The 26,132-nt window shown below is 43.2% G+C and overlaps 1 protein-coding gene across 1 annotated transcript in view; it reads left to right on the plus strand.

Moving 5' to 3' along the window:
• CAMK1D (calcium/calmodulin dependent protein kinase ID) overlaps positions 1–26,132 on the plus strand; it is a 319,245-nt gene that overhangs the window by 184,889 nt on the left and 108,224 nt on the right. The window contains exon 3 of the mRNA XM_059725786.1: positions 3,056–3,130. Coding sequence (XP_059581769.1) covers positions 3,056–3,130 — 75 coding nt within the window. The remainder of the gene's footprint in view (positions 1–3,055; positions 3,131–26,132) is intronic.

Consider the following 26,132-nt stretch of genomic DNA (forward strand, 5'->3'; position numbering starts at 1 on the left):
AACTTTGTGAAGTGGGAATCAAAGGGGAGTGTGACTGCTCCACCAACCCACCCTTGAACCACCCCTCTGTACTCCACTGTGATTAGAGACAGGGTAAAGAGATGGTGAATTTTCTTCTGGCATCTTTCTCCTGTTTGCTGAGTATTTCTGGGCAACAACTCTGAGCTAGTGTGTTCCTGAGCAAGCCTCAGTTTATCTATGTTTCAGATGGTTTCTAATACTTTGCTATCTCAAAGGGGAGTTAGGATTAGCTAGTGTTTGAAAAGCATCTGGAGAGCCTGTGAGAGAAGTCTTCTTACAAAAGCCAAGAGTCAATATAGTTATTACAGTGTTATGCTGTGGGATTAATGCATGTTTCAGTTATGATGAGTAGAAAGAAGGAGGTTTGAATTAAAATTACCTTCTCGAACATGACGACGTCAGGAGTTATTGTGCTTGTGTGCATGCATGTACATGGGGGGTGGTGGGTAGAGCTGCGTTAGTGATACAAACTGTGCTACTGAAGTCAGTATTTCCTTTCAGGATCCAACCAATGTTATCTGAAAGACCATATTCATTTTCTGTGATTAAAACAAGGAAACACATGTCCCCACCCTAACTGTAACCCTTTGACAGTTCTAGTATTAACTGGCAAATGCTGCCTTTCTCAAGAGAACCAGGCTCAAGACTTCCATTCTTGCACGCAGGAAGGAAGACTTCCAAGCTTCAATTCTCGTTATGTGCGATATGAGCCACATTGAGTGGAAGCAAGCTGCCTTTTTACCCGTCTCTTGCTGCCAAGATTATGATGCTAGAGCTCTCATGCCATTTCTCTGGATGATTTGCTTGAACATGTTGGGATGTTTCAGATATTCCCATAAAGATGACATGTAGTCCTTTATGTATTGCTGCGACATCCTACAGCTTGTTAAATTTGCGTTGACGCATCACTGATGCAAAATTTCTTGAGTAAGAAGGTTCCCGATAAATGCAGCTTTTTGTTGCTGAATAACGATCTTACTCTCGCTGGCAGCTTTCCATTGACCTCTGAGGAAAATGGACCTACCCCATATGCATCCCAGCCTACAAGATGCTGAGTACCCTCCACTCTCATCAGCTTCAGTGGGAGTACAGGGTGCTTAGCGCTGGTCAAAATTGGGCCCTTGAGACTGAGGTAGATCACCGTATTTACTCGAATCCAAGGTTGAGGTATGTGGGCGGAGGGCGGAGACTCATCTAGGATTCAAGTGCCAGCCCAGGCTTAGTTCCAACTTTGGCTCCAGGGCTGAAGCCAGAGTTGAGCCTCCACCTGCCCTGGGCTGGATTGGCTCATTTGGTGGGGGAGAGGGCATGTGGCTGGGGGAGCTTCAAGGAAACCACAGAATGGTTTCCCCTACACCCTGCTCTCCCCCACTCCCCTATACCCTGATCCCCCCTGCAGCCTGCCCACCCCATGCCAGCTGTCCCTTTTGCTCCAGCTCTGGTCCCCCCAGCCCTGACCTGACCTGGCCACAAGCTGCTGCTGCTGTTTCTTCCTAGCTGGGCTGGGCTGGGGCTCCCACTGCTGCTGAGTGCCCGAGTGCTGAAACAGAGCTGTAGCAGAAGGTAAGGGGCATGGGTGGGTGAGGAGTAGAGGGGCAGGCACAGGCACAGGGAGGCAAAGGGGGGACAGGCTGCAGGGAGGGTAGGAGGGGTAGGCAGCAGGCTGCAGGGGCGAGTAGGAGGAGGTTGGGGGCAGGCTGTAGGCAGGAGCAGGAGGTGGGCAAAGCAGGGAGTCGGGGGCAGACAGGCATGGAGGGGCAGGGGGCCATGCAGCAGGAGGTATATGGTAGGGGAGCAAGGGGCAGAGGATTTCCCTGGAGTTCCATGGCAGTGGGGAGAACAAATGTAAGATGACCTTCCACTAATTGGCTTCTGTACCTGGAAAATTATAACACATCTATAATTTTCCAGGTATAGCATCTCAATTATTGATGGGGAGGGGTGTCTTATATTCAGAGTTATCTTGGATTCTGGTCAATACGGTGTATCTCAGTATATAGAGAGTTTTGGATTCACTGTTGATATCACCCACGAAAATCCTTGCCTCTTGCATGAATATCCTTGGCAATTTTTCATGAATTGTATGTTCCAGTTGCCATTTGCCGTTGCACTCGAAGCACTATAGTTTGCATAAATAATATTATACCCCTTCTAGTTAAACAGTTAGCCTGCTTTAGGCTTAAAACAAGTTAACTGTGCTTTTGAAAGCATTTGGAACTGTTTAAGCAAAACTCCCAAAGGGGATTTGCTCTGAGCAGTTAATTAGATTGTGTTAGCGGAAGTGATTCTCCTCTCAGAATTAACGCTCTGAGCAACAAGGGGCCTAGAGGTTCTCAGTAGCAGCGACCTGCTCCTGCATCCAGATGGCTGAGCTGCTCTAATTTAAATGGTAAGGATGCTGCTGTGCGAGGCTGGTGACAATTCTTGGGAATCATGGCCTGAATTATGTCTCATTCCATGTTATGAGGGGATAATTCGTTACAAATGTACACGGGTGGGGGCTTTGGGTGGAAGACACTGTTGAAACGAAGTATTTTATGATTGTCGCTGCTGTGAGAAGAGGATGTTGTGTTGGCAAAGAGTGAGTGGAACTGCTCTGAATGTGGGGATGTCCAGCCATTGCAGCACGTATACATATTCCAATCCTTGTGTTTTTTGGCTATTAAATGTTGCTTCAGTAACTCTACAGTATGCCAGTCCTTGCACTCTGATTTGATACTGCTCTGGGATCTCAATAGCAAAACATCACCTTCTCTTTTTATTTTATTCATACAAGAAAGAGGGACAGTCTCTTAGTGCTCTAAAAGGATTTAAAGATTTCAGCATAATATCAGGTGGAGGGAGTTTCCTGCTAGGTAAGTAATAGCTGTATCCTACACTAACAAGCACCTGTGAGCACTGACAGAGCTGGATTCTGTACTTGCTTTGTAAAATAGTTCCAAGTCGCATCTAAGTAAAAATAGCTTTCTTTTGGCAGCTGCTAAGCATCACCATTTCATTTGGTACTGATCTTGTGGCGGTGTTTGTTTTTCAGAATCAAGCATGAAAATATTGTTGCTTTGGAAGATATATATGAGAGTCCAAACCACTTATATCTGGTTATGCAACTGTAAGTACTCAAGTTAATTAAGTTTATTTATTTAACCATCCTGTCAAAATTATCCATGGCTCTTGTTATAGGGGTTTTTTTGTTTCTTTTAAACCAAAAAAGATGGAATAGATCAGAAGTATTTATTTCATTTACTTTCCCTGAAAACTAGGTGGAATGATGCCTAAAAAACTGCGGGCCAGATTTCCCTCATATGCTTTCTGAAACTGTTAAATAGTGTATTCTGTAAATAACCTCATTCAAATTTGTGCGATGGTTTACAGAGTACAGTACTAACTGGCTTGCATAAAGGGATCAACATTTGGCATGTGCTTCCTCCTTCCCCTCTCTCTCATATGTATATACACACCACATACTTCATTTATATCATGCAGACTTTGTTTTTATGGGTTGCATGGTCTTTATCTCTTGTTTCAGAAGGAACGAAAAACGGAAGACAAAAATAAACTAATCTTGGTTGATTCACAGACACCTAAATTGTGCAATGTGATACATATGAGAGAGAGAGAATCAAATTGCCACAGTTTAGTTGTCTGTGAATCAACCAAGATTAGATTTTTTTTGGTCTTCCCTCTTTGGTTCTTTCTGAAACAAGAGAGAGAGCCTACGCAGCCCATAAAAACAAAGCCTGTGTAGTATAAATGAAGTGTGTGTTTTGTACTGACAAACAGAAGGTCAAAGATGATGAACATGCAAGTTTGCATTTAAATATGGAAATTAGATTGTACCCACTAGCCAGTTATGAAGAAAACTTCTTCCTTGTCTAAGTATTACTGACAGAGTTGATAAGGGCTCTACACTGAATACCTGTCCAAATTTGAGCCAACGAGAGAGTCATCCATCATCACTGGCACATCAGCTCACCCTAACGGTAGCCCTCTGAATAGCATTTTTCTCGAAACAAAAGTGTGCATCCATAGCTCGTCTACATCAGAAACTTGTTACGTGAATGCTGGTGGCTCGGTGGAACATCTCATCTCCCCCGTGCTTACCATGTCTCACTGGCAGTGCAGATCTCTGTTGCATTCATTTTCTGTAGTGAACTTTTCTGAAGTCACATTCACAGGAGAGTTCCTTCCCCTCTCCCGTTTGTCACAACTGTAGCTTTCCTTCTCCCCTCTTTTTCCCTTCTGCTACACTTTAATAAGCGAGACATTTCACATCAGAGGCCAGGAGCATTGCTTCGGTGTCGCCAAGCGATCTCTTCAGTCAGAGTATTGAAAGGGGTCAGTCTGGGAGACATACAGAAGATACATATTCAAGGGGTTTTCTTTCTGGAATCCAATTTAAAATCCCTGACTTGAAATCAAACTTTCTTCTTATGTAATACTATAAATCTCCTGTTGTCAGTTAGCGGAATCATTCTGGTGCCAGATACATATAATGGAATTATTTGTTACAGAAACACCCTGGGTCCCACTGCGTTCGGTGCTATATAAACAATTAATAAAGTGAAGAAAGTGCTATAAAGCAAGCTGTACTGGAACATGAGAGTCCTACAAATTCCAACAAATGAAGTAAATTCCATTAAACACAGATTTTATGATCTGTTAGCGGGGAACTCCTGCTTTTGTTCAACTCTACCAAAATCTCGGTATTCTGGTGGTGGTGGTATTTATTACAAATGTGCCACTTTTTCCAAATTCTGTCATGTCCGAATTTCTAGCGTAGCTCAAATTTGTATTGGGTCTTGAATCTAAAATTCTGAGCAAAACCAAAATCTGTAGTTCTGAATCTGTAGTTTTAAGAATCGTTCATAGTAAAATTCCAATTTATTGTTCTGAACCTTTGTCTTTAAGGAAATATGATGCTTACCACTACTTTGGTAATACTGAGATTCTCTTGTTTTCCATTTTGATTACTGGTAACAACCTGAAGGACTGTTTGGGCTCAAATTAAAAGGAAGAAGATGGAGTTTGAATGTCAGGGGAGACTTCCTAGCTGTGAGATCAGAGGGCATAGTAGAAACCCCTCCTTTTTTCAGAAAGGTTTGGACAGAGCACTAGAAATACATGAACCCAGAAATATTTCCTGATCTCAGGGGAATAAAGGATTTCTCCATCAATTAATTCTAGGCTATTTAGGTGTTTCAAGGTGTTTCTGTGTTCAGTTGTAATTTGATTTGCTTGGGGATTATTTATTAATATCAGTTTCTCCTCCTTCCTGCTTCACCTCCTCTTGTTGTAGCTATTTTTTCCTTCATTCATTTTTAAGTAGTTGATTTGAAATATTTGATTCCAAAGGCCAAGGACTTCACCTGACATGAATAGACACAGCTTCGCTGAAGTCTTGGCAGTGAAGGGCCGTAGAAGTCATTGGAGCTGAACCCATTTATATCAAGAGCGTCCAGCACTAAATATTGTGGCAGTCGAATGAAATGAGGAACCTGCTATGAGTTGTCATGAATAACACCGAGATGTTTTGTGTAAAAAATACATTGTACTTAAGGTCCATCAAATGGGCTTGGTTCTGTAGATCATCCCTTTTAAAGTGAAGGGAAACATCCTAGCAAAATGGCTACAGTTTTTTATTGCTCAGGTGCTTGTCACTTAACAGGCAAGGCCTGATTGTACTGCATTCAGCGTGGGCGCTAGTAATGACATAGCCTTTGTACTGCACTCCCCAAGGAGAAGAAGGTCCAATCAACGGTATCAACCCCAGCTGGGCGGGAGGAGGTGGCTGAAGACCCATCCCTGCCGTGCGTGGTGGATAGTCTGAGCTGTGTCTAAAGGTTGTTTCAGCCTGTGCACGCTTCCCTCCCTCCGACACATATTCTGAAATGCCCTTAATGTCTCGGAGTTAGGGCTAGAGCTTCACAAAGTTCCGTAGAATTAAAATCAATTTAACATGCCCCATTTCCTGCATGCCATCTATGAAGATTTATGCATGGATAATTTCTTGTTTCCTAGGAAACATCAACTTGTTGATACAACAGCTTAAAAACTACATGGCACTAGCACCTCTTCAGTTCCAGCTCAGTCTGATATACTATTATATTTCTTGTGGTTTTTTAGCTTCCAATTTTCATTTATTTCTCCCGAACAAATCAATGCTTGAGTTACCTCTATTTAAAGCCTGCCTTTGGTCTGGATGAGCAATGCATGACTTCAGCAGTGCTCTGGGAAATGGCATTCTTATTAAAATAGAATTGGAGGTGGCATTGGAGTCACTGAGAGCTTATAGACAGAAAGGCCTGTTTTCTCTTAATGAGAAGCAGGATAAAAGATCCCCCAAATTTGAGGGAATTCAGAAGCTGAATCTGGTTCAGTTTTTGATGGTTGCGCTTTATTTCTGTCGCAGACTCCAAATCTGAACACTCCCAGCCTTTGTGGTTGTTGAAATCTAGAGCAAAAATTTGCCTCTTGGATCCATCTCTGCTTTTGCTGCAACCGACACTGAATGTTGCATGTAGAAAAGAATTTTCCCTTTTACAAAAGAAAAAAAAAGGAAAAAAATATCTTTGTGCTTGAACTGTTTTATAAAGAGTGTAGGTTGTGTTACAAGCTGCAAATTGACTGTTGAATTGCAACACACAATGTGCTTTAAAACCCTGGAATAAGTTGTTTGAGAGGCTGTTGAGGTTCAGAGAGTTGCTTATAATTGTGACAAGGTATGAAACCAAGTTTTGTTTACTGGGGGGGGGAGGGATTGTGACATATTCATTGTGTGGGGGGGGTTTCCAAATAATACCAGTGGAAACTCCCAAAGGAGAATGAGCTGAGTATCAAATCTGTTACATACAAAAACTGCATTACAATTTAAGGTTGCAAAGCCAAGCAGTCGGTAGTTAAGAAATGTCAGAAGTAAAGATTGCCTTTGAAACCTTACTTCACCCCCTTGTGTGCATATGTATTAGGGCAGTCTTTCATTATGGGATCATATCCTGTACTATTTTTCCATAGGACCTTTGCCTGTGAACTGGTTTATTTTAAAGGTTTACAACATGGCCAGATTTAGGCAGATTTCCATAGGGATGGTACAAGATACAGCTCTAGAACTGAGGCCACCCTTCTGCCCGATGCCACAGAAGAGAGGTAGAATTTTTCAGAGTAAAAATTACTAGTGTGTGTATATACAAAATGGTTGAGACTCTTTAGCTGCTATCTTCAAAAAGAATTCAGCCTGAGGCAAATACCCAGCTACCTGAAAAATTTCTGCCCAAGTCGTTACAGGTTTGGCAAAATCATAAGCAACTGAAACCAGGGTCTTATAATAGGGAGTGTTGGGCAATAACATAAAATATGGTTGTGAGTTGGCAGCTGCTACTGCTTCCTCTATGAACATTTCAAGACATTACTAAAGAAGAAATATACGCCAGAAAGGCACCATGGAGTATTCAGGATTGATTTCACCAGCATTATTGTAATTTCATGCTTCCTTTGTCAATACAAATGATGTGCAACCCACTGCCCCGTTCCTAATGGTGATGTCATGTAATAACGTTAAGATCTGCAGCAACTAGTTACCTGCTGCGAATGAAGACAAATGATAAAATACTTGGAGGGTTTTGTTTCTTTTGTTTGCTGAGTGAGCGGTGTCCCAAGAGGATACTGGAGATGATTGGGGAAAATAAATTACTTCCAAATAAATGTTTTATCAAACTTTTTGGTTTGGTTTGAGCATAGGATTGCTTGCAACTAAGCATAGCCAGTGCCCTATTCAGTAATCATAGGAGGTTCATTTCCAAATAGATTCCATGCCACATTTTCTTGGATGTAGTGATAATTGCCCCTTATCCTGGTACCCTGTTGTGGTTATACTGGCTAGTACCAACTTTTTAATGGTGTATATCAGGGCCTTCATTGCCTCTTCTTAATAGATCTGGCTAATTACCAAGACTGAAAATATCCTTAGCACCCTGCCACTCACCCTGCCGCCTGGGCCAGACTGTGGGGCTCCTCATGGGCCAGATCTACATGTGGCAGAGGTGGCAAGGTGAGTAACAGGGGTGTCAGCCAGTGGAGTTAGCACAACCATTGCCCCCACCTCCCCAATAGACATTGGCAGCAAGCCCTGGCCCTGCTTGCCCTGCCCTCCAAATTCTTGAGCCCTAAGTTTACATACCTGGTTGATATTGCTCATGTCCTTTATTTAGGCTAGGGTAGGGGTGGGCAAAATGCATCCCAGGGAGCAGGTGCAGCCTGCCAAGCCATTCTATTCAGCCCGTGGGGCCCCTAAAAAAATTTAGAAAATTAATATTTATCTGCCCCTGGTTGCCTGTTATGTGGCCCTTGATGGCTTGCCAAAACTCAGTAAGTGGCCCTCCACCAAAAATAATTGCCCGCCCCTGGGCTAGGGAATCCTGTATTAATTTGGAGCCCATGTAGATATGCACCTTCTTCATATTATGGCGCTAGAAAAAGCCAGTTAAAGAGCAGAAGGGAATGCTGTTTCTGAACATGACCTCCATTTGCCTTGCTTTCCACCAGTGATCTCTGCAAGTAGTGTAAAGATACAAATAGGTACCCAGCGCACAGTGGAAACAGCGACTTCTGGTTGCTGCTGCGATCATGAACACAAGGCTCCAGCAGCAAATGATTCTCTTTCCCTTCCCCATTCCCCTAAGTCGGCGACTAGGACGCCACCCCTATCGGTTGCCCCTACCACCTCCCCCTCGTTCTGCCACTGATCCTCTATTGGTTGCCACTAGTCGGTTACCCTTATCGCCTCCCCCTAGTTATGCCACTGATCCCCACTGACTTCAGCCAAAATACTTCCATGTAGGAGGAGCAGGATTTGGCCTACCATGTATATTGAAATCTGTTGGAGTTTTGTGACTGTCTTCAGTGGGACCAGGATTGTCCACGTTATCTAGTAGTGTTGGTCCTAGATTTGAGTTGCTTTAAAATTACTCTGAATTTGGTGGGGAATTTCCTCTAAATTTCAAAGTTTTTTTGTTTGTTTTTTTTAAAGTCTGAACAGAAGCTTCAAAAGCCAAATGTTGGCTCTTTCCCTTTGGCACCTATGTTTTTTTCCTGCATGGAGCCCGGTTGTTGGAACATGGGCCTGATCCCTCCACCCATATGAACACAAGCCTTCCACATTTGCCTATTCCTCTTGAAGAGTGAGGGTTGTATATTGGGACCCGCACAGCACTTGGCAAGGGATTGAACAGTGTCTTGGACACCTGCATTTAAGTTTGCGTGGAAATTTTTCTTGTCCAAATTAGCCCATGATCCAAAAAGAAAACTCATTACTGTCAGTGTCCCTAAGAGTCTGAGCCAGTGAAGTGGGTCAAGGACAGTCAGGACCCAGGTAAAAGGTGCTCTGTACTTTTTAGAACAGGGGACCTTGTGCTAAAAAAACTAAATAAAAAAGTGTGTGAACTGGAGCTTGATTCTGAGAATTTGCCCTTAAATTTCTGTTTGAAGAAAATGAAAATGACCACAGCAATATATGGCAGCTCTGCACAATACACTTTATGGCCTGCTGCCAGAGTTGCTGATACTGTAAAGGAGGGCTGTTTTATCCAGGTCCCTCATTAGGCCATGCCTGAGCTTCCCTACTGGCGATGTCTTCCCCAGGCTGATAGGGTGATGTGAGGCTTTGGGAAAGGCTCCAACTCCAATCTCTGGAGATGTAATGAGCCATCTTAAGTGCTCTGTTATCATGTCCTGACACATCAGCATTGGGAACTACCGATTTTTGCCAGATCCCTTAATTGCATTATTCTTAATTATTCTAATAATCAAATGATTACAATGTTCTTCTTATTATATTCTAAATAGCATTGACTCCATTTGCCATAGTAACAGAGTTAAAGAATTAAAAAGTTGACTGTTCATCTTATCCAAGCATATGCAAATTTAGCTGTAACCTTGTAAAAGGTTTGGAGAGTAGCTGAAAAAGACACTTAATGTACCTGCAGTAAAATCCATAGACATTTTTATTACTGTTGAAGATTAAATGAACCTTAGTTTTGTTACTTCACCTATAAGCATCCAGCGACTGAGTGCTCAGTAAGTGAAGAGTAGAAAGCAAAGCATTAAGCACTGGGTAAGCACTGAGTTTTATTTATTTTTTAAATAACCACTGCATGAGCGCGCTCTGAGAGCAGTGGAGCGTGTGCCGTTTTAAAAAGTGACATTTAAATTAAAATATTCAGCCTCGAAGAAAAACAGCAATCGATTGAGGGAGGTGCCTCATTTCCCAGTTTCCTTAAGTAGTCTAGCAAGGGCGCGTTATGTTATGAAACGCTGATACACGCAGTATGCAGGGATCGCATCAGGATGCTAATTAAACCAAAGCATAGATTTACTATACAGGAGGCCTTATATAGATTCATTCATATGCATATTTTTTTCCGTGACCGAAACGCATTTTGCATAGAGACATAATTCAATGACTTTTGCACTCTTCTAGGTCTTTCCTAATGATATTTCAATGGCTGACTATACGTCAGATTGTGTATTTTAGCAGCAGAAATGGCAGTTGTCCAGACATCCAGAAAATACGATCGCACATCATCTTCTGAACGGAGTTTGGCTCCTTCTAATCTTTTGTATTGTCTTAGACAAGCATGTTTAATCTTCCTTTAATAATCACAAAAAAATGAGAACAGTACAGGGGCCCTGCAGGGTATGTGATCCATTAAATATTGGAAAGGCAGGGCCTCTCTAATGCTGAAGGTTAGCTGGTTTCATTGTACAGGACAGGAGAGGGGGAAGGGCTTGGGGGGTGTGTGACAGTGATGGTGCCCCTCACTCCCAACCCACAGCCCTCTACTCCACTAGCCCTGCTGGAGTGTCACTGGTCCCTCACTCCTGACCCGCAGCCCCCTGCCCCCCCTCCAGCCCTGCTGCCCACATAGCTTGCACACATATACACACTCTCTCTGTCTCTGTGTCTCTGTCTTTCGTACCTGCAAATAGCTTGCCAGGGCCCATGCACAAAGCATGTGATCCCCCGTCAGCCATTCTCTTTGCCCTGCTGCTCCCAGCTCCAAGCAGCCAAGCTGGAAGTACCTGGGAAAAGCAGAGGCAAAGCAAAAACCCAGACATTTGGTTGCATTTTAAAAAACCTCCCGGACAGGAGGACAGGGGGCCAAAAAAGAGGACATGTCCAGGAAAACCCGGACATATGGTAACCCTAGCCCTAACCACTTAGGTGGTAGCTGAACAGGGGTTTCAAGGATTCTGGTTTGACAGTGCTTGGGTACCTAATCCCTTTGGCAGGTAAAGCTTTAAGAATGGCCAGGAAATTTTTGGTGGTGCAGGGGTCTCCCACAGCTCAAAACAGTACCCTAACCATGGGGCCATCCTTCCTTTTCTGTGCTTCTTAAGGGAAAAAGACTTATGTGGTGCTGCTGAGATGAAGTGCTGCTGATGATGAAGTGTTTTTTAATTTTTATTTTTTTGCAAGCTACAACTGCTTTTCATAAGAATCAGTACTAGACTTTGCAGAATTGAGCATTGTTGTTTAATAAGAAATGGGCCCAAATTGCAAATATGGGATATTAGATTTTGAAGCCTGTCACACCATTCAGGGGTGTAGATAATATAGAGGTTAGGTGAATAGTATCTAATGTAATCAGAACATTATCATTGTATCTGTTTCCTTTAGAAATAAAAAGAAAAAAAACCATTGTGGCTTATTATGTTCTACAAAGGCTGAGCGACACAACGGTGATTCTATCTTTGAGATCGCCATCTAAGCTAGAACAGTTAATTGCACTATAGTTCAATAGTTGCCCATCAGAGCTGTGTGAGTGATTGGCTTCATAATGAACCAGTCCCCTGGCACTGTATCTCTGGTAAATGAGCAATAGTGGTTTTTTCAGGAGCATTTCCTGAATATTTTTGCATTGAAAAGAAAAATGATTAAGTCAACTTGGTTATGCTCCAAAGTACTTGTTAGAAAGATGTTCCTCTTCTTTTCTGTACCGAGAGCTTGTAGGCAGAGTGGAATAGATCAAAGTCTAAAAAGTGATCAGTAATGAATAGGCAGGTGTTTTAGTAATGCATATATAGGCACAGCAGAGTGGTTCCCAAGATGAATTTTAGACATATCCAGATAATCCCCTACCTGTAACTGTAAGGAGTAGATAAGATTTGAAGTGTGAGATATGTACTTATTAGATGCATCTAACCAAGCCTGATACTTGGGAAGTTTGGTTTTCCTCCTACGTCAGGCCATTCCAGGACAACTTTGACCACAGAGGTATCATAACTCCCTTCACCCCTGGTAAATGTTCGGTCTGATCATTTGCTTGTGTGGCAGCCAAAATAGTTACAAGTTTCTCTCCCATTAAAGAACGTACACTGTACCCCTAATTCAGGCTGCATAATATGCAAAGTTGTAAAATGAAAGCAGTATTTAAAAGCATAGATAAAAATGCCAAGAAAAAAATTTAGAGAAGCAAGATTTGTTAAGCAGTATCTTTTAGACTACAGACAGAAGTTACACACAAACCAGTGTAAGTAATCAGAAACTTGTTCAAATCTGTAACACAAGACAAATTCGGTGCACTTAAACTGCTTTCAAAATGGCAGAAACTGATTTAAGACAAACCTGCACAGATGTAGTATCAGACTTAACTGATATAGATTCAATTGGTTTGTTGAACTTCTGTCCAAGATCCCTTGCAGCTTCAAGTTAACTCACAGTCCCCCCAGCATCCCAGGATGCTTTGCACCTCCCCCATAAACCTGCCCTTGCAGGGTGGGTGAGTGGGCTTTGGCCCAAGCTGTCTGCTCGAGCAGAGCAGGGAGCCATGCTCTAGCACAGGCTTGTCCAACATACAGCCCGTGGGCCGCCATGCAGCCCTCCAAGCTGTTTTCTGAGGCCTGAGGTGCTGCGACGGGAAACCAAAGTAAACACTGTACTTTCGTTTCGGGGAGGGTGATGTGATACCGTTTCCTGTGAGGTCTTTGAATATGGCTCGCCAGTCCATTGGGTGATAAAAAGTTCATGATCCGGCCCCACATTCAAAAAGGTTGGCACCCCTGCTGTAGCACCTCCAGCTTCTGGTCTAAGTCACTGCAGGCATGTGGCTGCATTTCCAGAATCAAAAGTGAGTGTGTGTTCACTTGTTTATTGGTTCAATCTATGCAGCTTAGACTAACCTGTGAAGATTGAATCAATGCAGCCTCAGGCTTTTTGACCGACTGTACTTAGCCGTACTAGAGCAACTGGGAGAAATGTTAGACAAACTTTTAGGCACAGTGTCCTTCCTCAAGGTTGGGAAAGAAGCAGATAGAGCCTAAGCTAATAACAGTTGGACAGTTACTTTTGTGTGAACTTATGTGAGTGCAAATGTCACTTAAAAAAGGAAAGGGGGCACTAACCTGTTGAGCAAAGAGAAGCAAGTGAAGAGCTGTTGAAGTACCCAGACTTAATTGTATAAGAAAATAAAGCCATTCAAAAAGGAAGATTGTTGTTATTACCTGTGGATACAAAGATGTTAGCAGAGGGCTAGTGAGCTATAAAAACGTTGCCTGTATTAAATCCTTCATTTTTAGTGTCCAGTAAAGATATCAGTTTTTCTTCCTAGGCCCATCTTCTGAACTTCTTATGTAAGTTTTTGGGAGGACAAGGACTGTGAGGTCGGAGACAGAACGGTTGTTCTGTGAAAAGAGTTCTTCCCCTGTTGATTGGGTGTTTTCATTTATATAATGGGGTTAAACAAAAGTAATTGTTCTACCTGGTTTCCTTAAGTCAGTGATTCTCAACCAGTCCCCCATGGCAACCTGGGGTGCCATGAGATCCTTTCACAGGTGCTGCAGGGTGCCACTCAGCACTATGATGTGTGCAAATATGATTCACAAGATAAATCCAGAGATTTCAAATAGGAATCCACAATGTTAAAAAAAATTTTGCCCTGTTGTCAGCTAAGTTCTTTAAAACAAAATAAAGTGATTTTTCTATAATAAAAAATGAGTGAAAACTAAGTACTGGAATTTTCCAGCAGGTGCCTCAAGTCTAATGCGGGGTGCCTTGAGTCTAAAAAGTGAGAATGACTGGCTTAGGCCTATTTTCCCAGGCCTGTGTAAGGGTATTTTGTGTCCAAAATCTTGTCTAACATTGATCCTGATTATACAATTTGTCCAGTAAAAGATATTAAGAAAGCTTGCTTTTTGCATATTCCCTGGATTATCATGGCTACCACACCACTGTAACACTAAGTATTAGAGCTGCTTGAGGAAAACAGTTGCTCCTTGATATAAAAAAGCAGATAGAACCTAAGCTAATAGCAGTTGGACAGTTACTTGGATTGTATGTGGGACCCAAAATGAAGATTTCTTTTTATTTTGCACCACCCTGTCATAAGAACATAAGTGCCATACATGTCCATGTAGGCAAGCATCCTGTCTCTGACAGCAGCAGAGGTTAAGGAAAGGAAAGATCCTTAACCACTGTTCAATAGCTATTAATAGATCCATTATCCATAAATTTATCTAGTCCTTTTTTTTAAATCAGGCTATGCTATCTGTTTCTACCACCTCCTATGGTAATAAATTTAAAAAGTTAACTATGAATTTTGTAAAAAAAAACAACAAAAAAGAATTTCTGTTTGTTTAAAAATGTGTCATCTACTCATTTCAGCAGGTGCCCCCCTAGTTCTAGTATTCTGGGACTTGGTGAACAGCAGTTCCCTGTTCACTTACCATACCCTTCATGAGTTTATCTATCATACCCTCCCCTCAGCTTTCTCCTTTCCAAACTGAAAAATCCTAGGCTTTTTAGTCTTTCCTCCTATGGCAGTTGCTCCAGGCTGCTCCTCCAGATTGCTCTTCTCTGTACTTTTTCTAACCCTGTTACATCTTTTTTTGAGATGTTGGGACCAGAACTGCACATAGTACTGCAGACGTAGGTGCACCATGCATTTGTATGATGGCATCATGGACGCTCTCTGTTTTGTTTTCATTTGCATTCTTAATGATGCCCAGCATTTTATTGGCTTTTTCGGTCACTGATGCACATTGAGCTGAGATTTTTAAAGAACTATCTACAGTGATACCAAAGTCTCCTTCCTGAGTTGTAGCAGCTAGTTCAGAACCCAGCAATGTGTAAGTATAGTTGGGGTTATTTTCCCACCAGGTGCATTACCTTACACGTGTCAACATTGAAGTTCATCTGCCTTTTTTTTGCCCATTCACTTAGCTTGGTAAGCTCTTTCGGCAGCTCCTGTCAGCTTGGTACCTGACTACTCTGAATAATTTGGGGTCATCTGCAAACTTGGAGATTTCACTGTGCACTGCCATTTATAGGTCTTTGATACAAATAAAGAAGAAAACTGGGCCTTGCACATATCCCTGCAGAACCCCACTTTTGACCTCCTACCCTAAAATGTGACTATTATGCCTTACCTATGGCTTCCTATATTTTAACCAACTCTCAGTTCACAAAAGAACCTTCCCTCCAATCCTGTGGCAATGTAGTGTTTTTAAAAGCCTTTGCTAAGAGACCTCGTTGAATGCTTTTTAAAAGTCCAAATATATTGTCAGCTGGATCCCCCGTGTCCATGGGCTTGTTAACATCCTCGAAGAACTCCAGCGTTAGCTGAGGCAGGATTTCCCTTTCCAAAACCAGTTGGCTCCTCCCCAGCAGATCATATTTGTCCATATGACTGCTGATCTTATTCTTTCTTATAGTTTCTACCAACTTGCCAGGAATGGAAGTGAGCCTCACTGTTGAGTAGTTCCCAGGATTGCCTTTGGAGCCCTTTTTGAAGATGGTGTTATGTTAGTAACTCACAGGTCCTCTGGCATGGAGGCCATTGTAAAAATAGGTTACACATTGTTGCCTGTAATTCTGCAATTTCACCTTTGAGTTCCTTCTGAACTCTCAGGGGTGGGCAATTATTTGGGCTGGAGGGCCACTCAGGGAGTTTTGGTGAGCGGCTGCAGATTGGGTCACCACCCTCCCTCCCCATAACCGCCCACCAAAACTTCCTAAATTTTGGGACCCCTGTGCTCAGGGCATCCTCAGCTGGGTGGGATGGGATGGGGCTTCTGGTGGGAGGGATGTGACATCTGGGAGTAGGACTAGTAGGCAGCGAGTGGCATCCAGGAGTGGGAGGGTGGCTGGGATTGCATGGGCAGCCCCAGTACGGTGCAGCCTGATCCGGTCACCATCCGTCAGGGCCAGCACCCCATGATCCCAGCTCTGACCCCGGCCCTGCCTGCCTGTTTTGCTCCTGGACTCCGCTCTCTGCCTGCCCATGGCCCCATGCCATCCACCTGGCTAAGTGTGTCCTGCCCTGCTGTGTGCCCAGGGGTGACAGGACTGACTGCATGTGCCATAGCCTGGGCTGCCCCTCAAGCCTGGCCTGGGTGGGGCCAAGGGACCCATCATGGGCAAGGTAAAATCCTTTGGCAGGTCCGATCTGGCCCACAGGCCATATTTTACCCACCCCTGGATTAGTTGCTGTCATTTATCTCCATAGTACTGCCTGTTGGGCACCACACTGACAACATCTAATCCTGCCCTCAGGGCAAAACCTTATCCTGGGAAAGAGGCAGGTCCTTAGAAAACAGACTCATGACCGTCTTCCACTATACCTATGAGCAAGGTGTCTTCTCCCCAGGCAGTATCAGGGTGTTAAAAACTCATTTATACCTCCTTAGTGGTTTTTGGGATGCAGAGCGGAGAAACTGAGGAACAGAGAGATCTGGCTCCTTGGGTGAGTGCAGGGTGACTACGTGAAAGTGAGATGTGGCTGTGAAAAGTACCAGTGCGATTCAGGGTATATTAAGGATCTTTTTGAGGCTGCTATTCATGCCTGTTCCTGCTGGCTGTCTTTTGAACTATGCAGTGTTTCACGAAGAGGGGATTTGCTCCTGCAGGTCTGATCCTGATAGGAGCTGTATGCAGACAGCAGATGTTCTCAATGCTTTCTGTAGTAACAGGTCTCACACTCAACTTGAGTTAACTCCCACACCAGATTTTTAGCTGAACTAACCTGCTTTTTTTATTTTTTAATTGGCCATTGTTCTTTAGCTGTACTTAATTTCTGAGCTTCATGCTGCAGCTGCGTATGTGGGCACATGTGCCAGAGCTTCATAGCTTGGCCACTATATGTAGGTTGTTGTGTGGTAGGAATGATTCATCAGACAGCAGTGTGTACCTGCCAATAACCTCATATAATATTTCTGTCTCCCCGTGAGCAAAAATGAGACCTTTTTCTACAACAAGCAGGCAGATTGCTATTTAGAGGTCTAGCAATTTTCACTCCATTCTGTTCGAGTTGAATAACACTCTTGGACCTTTTCATGCCTTCCCTGAAGTTTTGTTGCTGGTGACTTGATATAGTCGCTGCATTAGTTTCTTACATTTACTTCTAGTTCTGCATGTACCTGATAATTTTCAGCATTGTAAAGAGCCTGCACTAAAATCAATTAAATAGCTAGGATCTGGGGCAAGGGAGATGTAGCCTTACAAGGTGGCAATAAATGTAAAAACCATTTCTGGCACAATATGGGAGCACATTGTGATATAGTGGAATCCTCCTGGGCAGTGCACTGAGGTGCTTTAATTATTTTCTGGTTAAGTAGCTGGACTGCTTTTGAGAGAAGAGGACTTTTAGAAAAACCTAGGATACTTTAAAATGAAATGATATTCTCCACTGAAAGAAAGTAGGTGATTTTCTGTTTTACTAAGGTTTTATTCTTTTAATACAGGAGCTGCCGAATAAAAACTTTTCCTCCCTTCCCAAATTTGTTCATCTAGTAAGCTATGACACACTGTGAATTAGGGTGGCAGACTCTGCCTCATATGCATTATGTTCTAGTAAAAATTAGGAGGAAAAAACATGGCAACAATCCCAAACTCCAAACTCTTCCTTTATTGATACAGTTTTGTTGAAGTTCCCTTAGGTGAACTCAGACCAATGTAAGGCTGACTTGCACTTTACATTTTAATTACTCTAACCATGGATAAACCTAATGAATGGGGCAGGGAATGGGGAACAGGAGTTGGGTGGCATGCCAAGAACCATCATCATCAAATGCAGCAGTGTTTTCTATCTGAATTGAAACAAAAGACTTCAATTTTTCACAGGCATTTATGCACCCTATTTAATCCCTTTGAAGCTGATTAAGATCCACTCCCTTTATTTGGGTTCAGAGTCTGACAAAGAATCTTTTTCAAATCTTATTCGCTTTCAAATATTTCAGCTTCTTGCACAGAATCATAGATTCAGATTCATAGATGTTAGGGTCAGAAGGGACCTCAATAGATCATCGAGTCCGACCCCCTGCATAGGCAGGAAAGAGTGCTGGGTTTAGATGACCCCAGCTAGATGCCTATCTAACCTCCTCTTGAAGACCCCCAGGGTAGGGGAGAGCACCACCTCCCTTGGGAGCCCGTTCCAGACCTTGGCCACTCGAACTGTGAAGAAGTTCTTCCTAATGTCCAGTCTAAATCTGCTCTCTGCTAGCTTGTGGCCATTATTTCTTGTAACCCCCGGGGGCTGAGTTCCTTGTGTAGTGCACTGGTTACCTCTGCTTACAGAAAGCATCTTTATCATAGTCTGCTGTGAATATTCTTGCTGGAAAAATTGCATAATGGAAATGATGGAGCTACCCTTCCCCCTCCAAATGCATTTGTCTCTGCATGGCTATATTTTTTATTGTGTTTTAGAAGAAAGAAAAACCTTTCTGATAATAGAGTCTTCTTTTATTATGCATTTATGTAATGTGCTCATTGCATTTTCATTAATACCCTGTGGATATATTGTGTCCATGTTAAAAAACATTCTTCCCTCAGGCTGGAGGGAATATACATTCATATAGTCAAATCCTACAGTGTTTAGTCCCCCTTTATGAAGACTGAGAGCTGTTACATGTTTGGGAAGTCTTAAATACCTCTGTTTCCCTGTATCTAAAATGAAGATTATGATACCTCATTTATAAAAGGCTGTAAGAGCTATAGAATAGCTAGATATTGTCATTATTAATGGTCATTTTATTAGGCGTTATTATTAAATTGTTTCATAGTTTAGTTTTCCCTAACTGTAGACTAACGTTCTTCACCTGTATATAGAGCCTTGACATCTTCAGCTGATGGACAAGGTAGTTCTTTAAATTGCCTCATCTCACACAGAATAGGAGAATATTTTTTTCAGGAGCTCAGTGTCTTTCCATGGCTTACTGCTGACGTGGAGGAAGGCAACACCCTCTCCAGGGGAAGTAGAATTTTAAGGTCTGTATTAGATGTATAGGGAAGCCATATAGTCAAGACTGAGGTTCGAGCTCTTGCAGTAAAAAAGGTAGCTAGCAAAGTACCCCCGCATCCTGCCTCTTTGGGAAAGGCGTATGCTATCTACATTAACGCTAGGGAAAGGTGTTGGTGCTGCTTATAGCTCACATTTCCCAACACTGTGATCCTGAAGGCAATGGGGTTTAAGTTGGGTGAGGCTTCCTGGTTGCCAAGTATGTTGTCTGAACATACCCTTGCCACAGAGTCTTTGAACTATTTCCCAGGGTAAATTCATCTTGTTGAAAGTTGCCGTGCAGTTGGAAGCAATTCACACTAGAGCATGTCTGATGATTGTCCAGTAATGTCTGATGACCCTCCTGGATCAGCTTGTGATAGTCCCCCAGCTATCACAGACACCATAGCCATTAGTTCTTTTAAAAAATTTGTCATGCACCGTCTTAAAAGTTGGCAGGTGTTTTGCCCCTGTTGCTCCAATTGGAGGGGGTGCAGTGGCAGAATGGTTAAGGTAGAGGCGTGAGTTCATGCCTTGCTCGGGGCATGTTCCAGAGGCCACCCCCTAGTCAAACCAAGTCTAAATAGGTACCTGGTCATTCGGTTTGGGGAGTCAAAAGTAGCCACATCACTCCCTTGTGTGCCGTTGGCTGTAAACGCCAGTGTGCTTGAACCAGGCTAGCCCAAAGAAGCTTGGATCTTTATTTGAATGGCTGATCTAAGCTACTCTGACAATTAGAAACCTTCCGCTTCTTTCCAGATTGAATTTATGACCAAGTTTAAAACCAACTGTTCTTGTGCCAGCATCATACTTCACCTTAAATAGCTCTTCTCAATCCTTCTCAGCTTCCAATTTGCTAGACTAAACAAGCTGAGCTCTTTGTGTCTCCTCTTGTATGATAAGCTTTCCATTCTCTTGGTCAGTTTAGCAGCCCCTCTCTGCACCCGTTCCACTTGGAATTTGTTTTTCTTGGACATGGGTGATCAGAGCTGTCCGCAGCTTTCCAGGGCCACTCTCCTCCATTTTATTTCCAGCCATTGTGCACGTGGAGCAATTTTATTAAGCACATTAAGTGGAATAAGATGTAGCCCCCTAAGTAACATGTAGGTAGAAATGCATATATAATACATACTGTATGTATTGTGTCTACTAGACCACCACCAGCTAAAAGTCAGTTATAATATTCTTGCAGCTCAAGTAATAGGATTCTGTGCTGTTGGTGAAAGTGCATGCAAATCTGAACTCTGTCCTCTTCATTGCTGTAACATTCTTGTAATGATAGCGAGCCTGAGAACCAACTACAAATCTGTTGCAAAAATGTAGTAAGTGATCAAGGAAATGGGACCCCCCCCCACCTCCCTTACAAATATTGTTGTGTGAGATGATGAGCATTTAGAAAAGGGAAATTATCTGATTCCATTCTCCCCCCAAAACTATCCAAATATCTGTTACTGCTTTCCAAACTGTTTTTGTTGATTAATGCTGGTTTCCATGTAAATGTTGGATGCTGTTCTTTTGATAGAATACTTTCTGATATTTTCCCTCCTAAGTGACCAAATTCTCTGTTGACTCTGCTCTGTTCTAACTGGGCTTTACAGATACATTTCTTATTTTAAACGGTTTTTGATTCATGGTAATTTTTTATTATTTCGTTGTCTAGAGAGAGAGAAATATAGGTATAAGATTACTGTCAGGCTGGGTAGCTTTTTTATGATTCACCCTGTGAAATGAAATGTGATTCTGAAAAGAAATTTATTAAGGAATGACTCTTTTAAAATAGGCAGACAAGGTTCCTTGGGTGAATCTGATATCTTTTATTAGACCAACCCAAATAGTTGGAAAATAATTATTAAGCAAGCTTTCGGGTTCAAAAACCCTTTGTCAGGCTAAGGAAGTTTCTGCAGTTGGTGTGTGCTCTTCCTGGATGGAGTGAAAAGTAAAGGAGCCAGCGGCTGGGCTGGTATGCATACAAGACAGGTAGTCAGTGAAAATGTAGATTGAGGAGTCAATGGGTGAGAGACAGGCTGGGGGGGGAGAAGGGGGATGAAAGTGGAGAGATACCTGGGGAGTCAGATGTCAGGCAGGTTATAATGTGTCATAAATCCAATGTCTATATTTAGTCCATGATTTTTAGTATCCAGGAGGTTGATGAAGTGGAGTTCATAGGCTCGTCTCAGGGAAGTGTTTTGTAGGTTTCCTTTGAGGATCAGGACTGAGAGATTGGAGAGAGAGTGGTTTTCTTGTGAGAAATGTGCCCCCACCAGTAATTGGGTATTTCTGTCTTTGATAGATTTCCGGTGTGTGTTTGTTCTGGTGCGCAACTGTTGTTTGGTCTCTCCTACGTATTTTCCATCAGGGCATTTGGTGCATTGGATGAGATATATTACATTTCTGGAGGTGCAGCTGTAAGACACTACAGGCTTTCTACGGAAACTTAAAAACATAGACCACCTTCCCAGCAACACATTCCTAGCCACCATGGACGTTACCAGCCTATATACCAACATCCCACACCAGGATGACATCCAAGCCTGCCTTACATATCTACAGGAACAAGATTACAACTCAGAATACAGACCCAAAGATATTTCTGACCTTATACACTTCATCCTCACACACAACAATTTCACTTTTAATAATCAACACTTCCTCCAGATGATGGGAACAGCTATGGGCACTAAAATGGCCCCACAGTATGCCAACCTTTTTATGAGCCACCTGGAAGAAGACTTCCTCAAGAACTGCACCGTCAAACCCTTGCTATACTTAAGATATATCGATGACATCTTCATCATTTGGACTGAAAACCTGCAATCTCTGATTGAGTTCCATCAGAAATTCAACAATCACCATCCCTCCATCCGACTTTCTCTAGAATACTCCAGCACCAACATCTCCTTTTTAGACACGATGATCAGTGTCCAGAATGATAAAATACAGATCACGTTATACAAAAAACCCACAGACCAACATACATATCTGCACAGAACCAGCAATCACCCTAAACACACCAAAAAAGCTGTGATATACAGCCAAGCCCTCAGATACCATCGCATTTGTACTGAAGAGAACACCTGAGATCGCCACCTCACCAATCTTAAAAAGGCTTTCACCTGACAAGGACACTCCTCCAGAGAGAGAGATCGCACGTTTGAAAGAGCCACCCGGATACCAGGTGAAGAACTGCTGCAGTACAGAAGAAACCCCCCACAAATCGCACACCGCTGGTTATGACCTATCACCCATCCCTTGAACCTGTACAGAAAATCCTCAAACAACCGCAACCCATACTAGAAAGAGACCCTATTCTTAAAAAGATATTCCCAGAGCCACCCATCCTAGCCTTCAAACAAGCACCAAACCTCGCCAACTTCATCACCAGAAGCAAACTTCCTCAAGCCCAGAACACACCAAAAGGATCCAGACCGTGCCAGGACAAGAAATGCAAAACCTGCCAACACATCTCCACCACCCCCACAATTACTACACCCCACAACAGAGCCATCAGCATTCCTGGATCTTACAGCTGCACCTCCAGAAATGTGATATATCTCATCCAATGCACCAAATGCCCTGATGGAAAATACATAGGAGAGACCAAACAACAGCTGCGCACCAGAATGAATGCAGCAAAAATGGCTGGTCCAGGAGAAAAATATCAGACAGAAATCGTTGCCGGAAGGGTTGTCTTTCCTGCCTAGTGCAGGGGGCTGGACCCAATGATCTTGCAAAGTACCTTCCAGCCCTTACAATCTGTGAGGCTAATCTTTGAGAATCTATCTATGAGTTTTTCCCTTGGGACCAGGAAGAGCGGAGCCAGGGCCTTCTAGGGACAGGTGTCACCCCATCTGGAGAAGATGCAGGAGACAGCTGCTCCACCTGTCCTGTGGACCGGAAGGGGAGGGGAAGAACAGCCACCAGCTGCTCTCTGCCAACTAAACAGCAGATGACATTCAATGTCCATAATTGCAAAGTGATTCACCTGGGCAAAAATAACCCAAGCTTATGCCTACGCTATGATGGGCTCTACATTAGCTGTTACCACACAGGAAAAATCTGGGAGTCATTGTGGACAGTTCACTTAAACCATCAGCTCAGTGCTCTGCGGCCATCCAAAAGGCAAACAAAATGTTAGGGATTATTCATAGATTCATAGATGTTAGGGTCAGAAGGGACCTCAACAGATCATTGAGTCTGACCCCCTGCATAGGCAGGAAAGAGCGCTGGGGTCAGATGCCTATCCAGCCTTCTCTCAAAGACCCCCAAGGTAGGGGAGGGCACCACCTATTATCAAGAAGGGAATTGTATACAAAACTGCAAGTATCATCATGCCCCTTTATGTATCCACAGTGTGTCCACACCTTAAATACTGTGCCCAGTTCTGGTCCCCACACCTCAAAAAGGAGATAGGAGAAGTAGAGAAGGGCCAGAAAAGAGCAACAAGGATGCTTAGTGATATGGAGGAGCTTCCACATGGGGAGAGACTAAAGAGGCCAGGCCTATTCAATTTAGGAGAGAGATGCTTGAGGGGGGGCATGATAAGGGTTTACAAAATACTAAATGGGTGAAGAGGAAGTAAATAGAGATGTATTATTTACTGTCTCTCACAATATAAGATCTAGAGATCACAAACTGAAACGAGGAGGTAGCTTTAAAACTAACAAAAGCCAGCTCTTTTTCACAGTGTGTAATCCAAGTGTGGAACTCATTGCCACCAGATGCCGTGACAGCTGACAGTTTAGCCAGGTTCGAAAAAGGGTTGGGAGGAAAGGCACATCAGTAGCTGTTGGGCATGGGAGGTAGGGATACAGCCTCTGAATCAGAGCTTCCTAGACCCTGAATGCTGGAGGCTGCAAGTGAGAGAAGAACTGCGGGAGGAAAAAACCCTGGTCATACCCAGTTCCCTCTCCCTTTCAGCATCCAGTCTCTGCCACTGTGACACAGTATACCAGACAAGATGGACCTATGGTCTGAGCCATTAAATGGCAATTCTTATGTTGTGAGTCACCCAGGAAATCAAGGTGGTCCCTTCTGCAGGGAAGAAGGTCCCTTTGATAGAATGACAGAATTTAACAGTCTGACATCCAGTCGCTGGCCAAGCCTCATGTTGCTTAACTTGAAAGATCTGCTCAGCTGCTACAAGACTGCTAGTTCTAAGGCCAGACATGTAAATAAAATCAGTTATTCTTCCCAATTCACAACAGACAAATAACCCATAAAAGTAGCAGTCTTTCCCAGAGTCTCTGGGCATGCCTATGCTTGCAAAGGACCCAGCAGGAAAATCCAGCAGCACTCTCTCTGGTGCTGATTCATCCTCACACAAGCACCTGCTGCCCGACCCTGCTCCCTGCACATCCTGAAAGTACAGCTCAAGCCATTGCTTTTTAAGGAGGCCAGTACTGATCCGATTTCCAATCCAGCTGCGTCCAGCTGGTAAATCCGTTGTGGTGAAAGGGGTGGGGAGAGGGCTGCCGGAAAGGGGAATATATTAGTGACACATGTCCCCATTCAGATTTGGGGCTCTGTAAGCTCAGCTTGGACGTCATAGCCCTTCCATGCCCCTGTTTCTGTCATGTCACTGCTTTTCCTTCTGGATAGCACCTGTGGCACCTTTTCCGTGATTTTTCTGTAGTTTTGGTCCCTATCCACACTCACCTGTGGAGTGACATGATGTCTGTGTCTCAGGTTTACGACATCACCAAGAACGAGGGGCAAGTGGAGTGACATGGATCTCAAGGATCGTGATGAGTTGCTTGGTTCCAAATTTAGCTGTTTTACACCATGTCGTTTCATTTTATCCTGCATCTGCCAGGACTTGGGTAGAGAAGAGCACTACAGCTGCTATTTTGTGAGTGACAGAAGGAGTGAAAAAATGTATGTGATTAGGAGGTAGAAAACAGCATCCAAAACATAGGGCACTCAGAGGAGAAGTGGATGAACATGAGACATGGTGCTTTCAGGTGTAGGGTCTTGTTCTCATGGGCTTGAAATACTCATATGCTTAAAATGTCTGAATATTCTGCAGGATGGAAAAGAAACAGCAGTGTCCTGCAGGATGGAAACAGTGCCCCAGCAGGATCACGGATAGACAGTTTGGTCTTTGGAGCCACACTCTAGCACTACTGCCGTCTAGCCGCAGGGAGAGCCAGAGGTTGCCAGAATGAAAGTGTCCCAAGGCTTGCCGGAAGGATGAATTAAGCCACAGGGACGTCATAAGATCTGGCTTCTATTCCAAGCTTTACCATTGATTTTCAATGTGACCCTCTTGGCTCACTTTCTGCTATAATTGCCTTGTCTGAGAGGTAGAAATAGCTATACTTTCCTAATAGGGACCTAATTATGATTGATGTAGCTAATTGCCAAAGTCAGCAGGGCTGTTTGTAGAGCAGGTTACCAAGCATGAATAAGGGTATCAGAATCTGGCCCATCATGTTTGTAAAATCTTTTGACTTTCTCAGCTGGAAAGTGCTGTAGAAAGGCCAAGAGTTATTATGAATATGTGTGTGCTGCAGGAGCTGGAGCAGTGACCACCCTGAAAATCATTGTAAACCACATATAAGAAATGTTTACCCTTTCTCTCTCCAAGGCCTCTATTAACGTTTGGGATTGTCATTCCATAAATGTCTGTGTATTTTAACACAAGCTAGTCGATATAGCCCATTCTGGAATATTGTAAGCTAAAGTAGCCAACATTGTAACATTGATTTACTTTCTCTTTATGGGGTAGACATGTGGTCATACTAAATATTGTAGTTATAATCCAGGGTTATGGTGGGTGTATTCTTCACCCAACTAATGTCAGTGGCAACACTCTTACTGATGCCAGGGTTTCATTTAGTGCGTGCAGTA

The sequence above is a fragment of the Alligator mississippiensis genome, chromosome 4 (genome assembly GCF_030867095.1).
Source record: "Alligator mississippiensis isolate rAllMis1 chromosome 4, rAllMis1, whole genome shotgun sequence".
Classification (NCBI taxonomy): domain Eukaryota; kingdom Metazoa; phylum Chordata; order Crocodylia; family Alligatoridae; genus Alligator; species Alligator mississippiensis.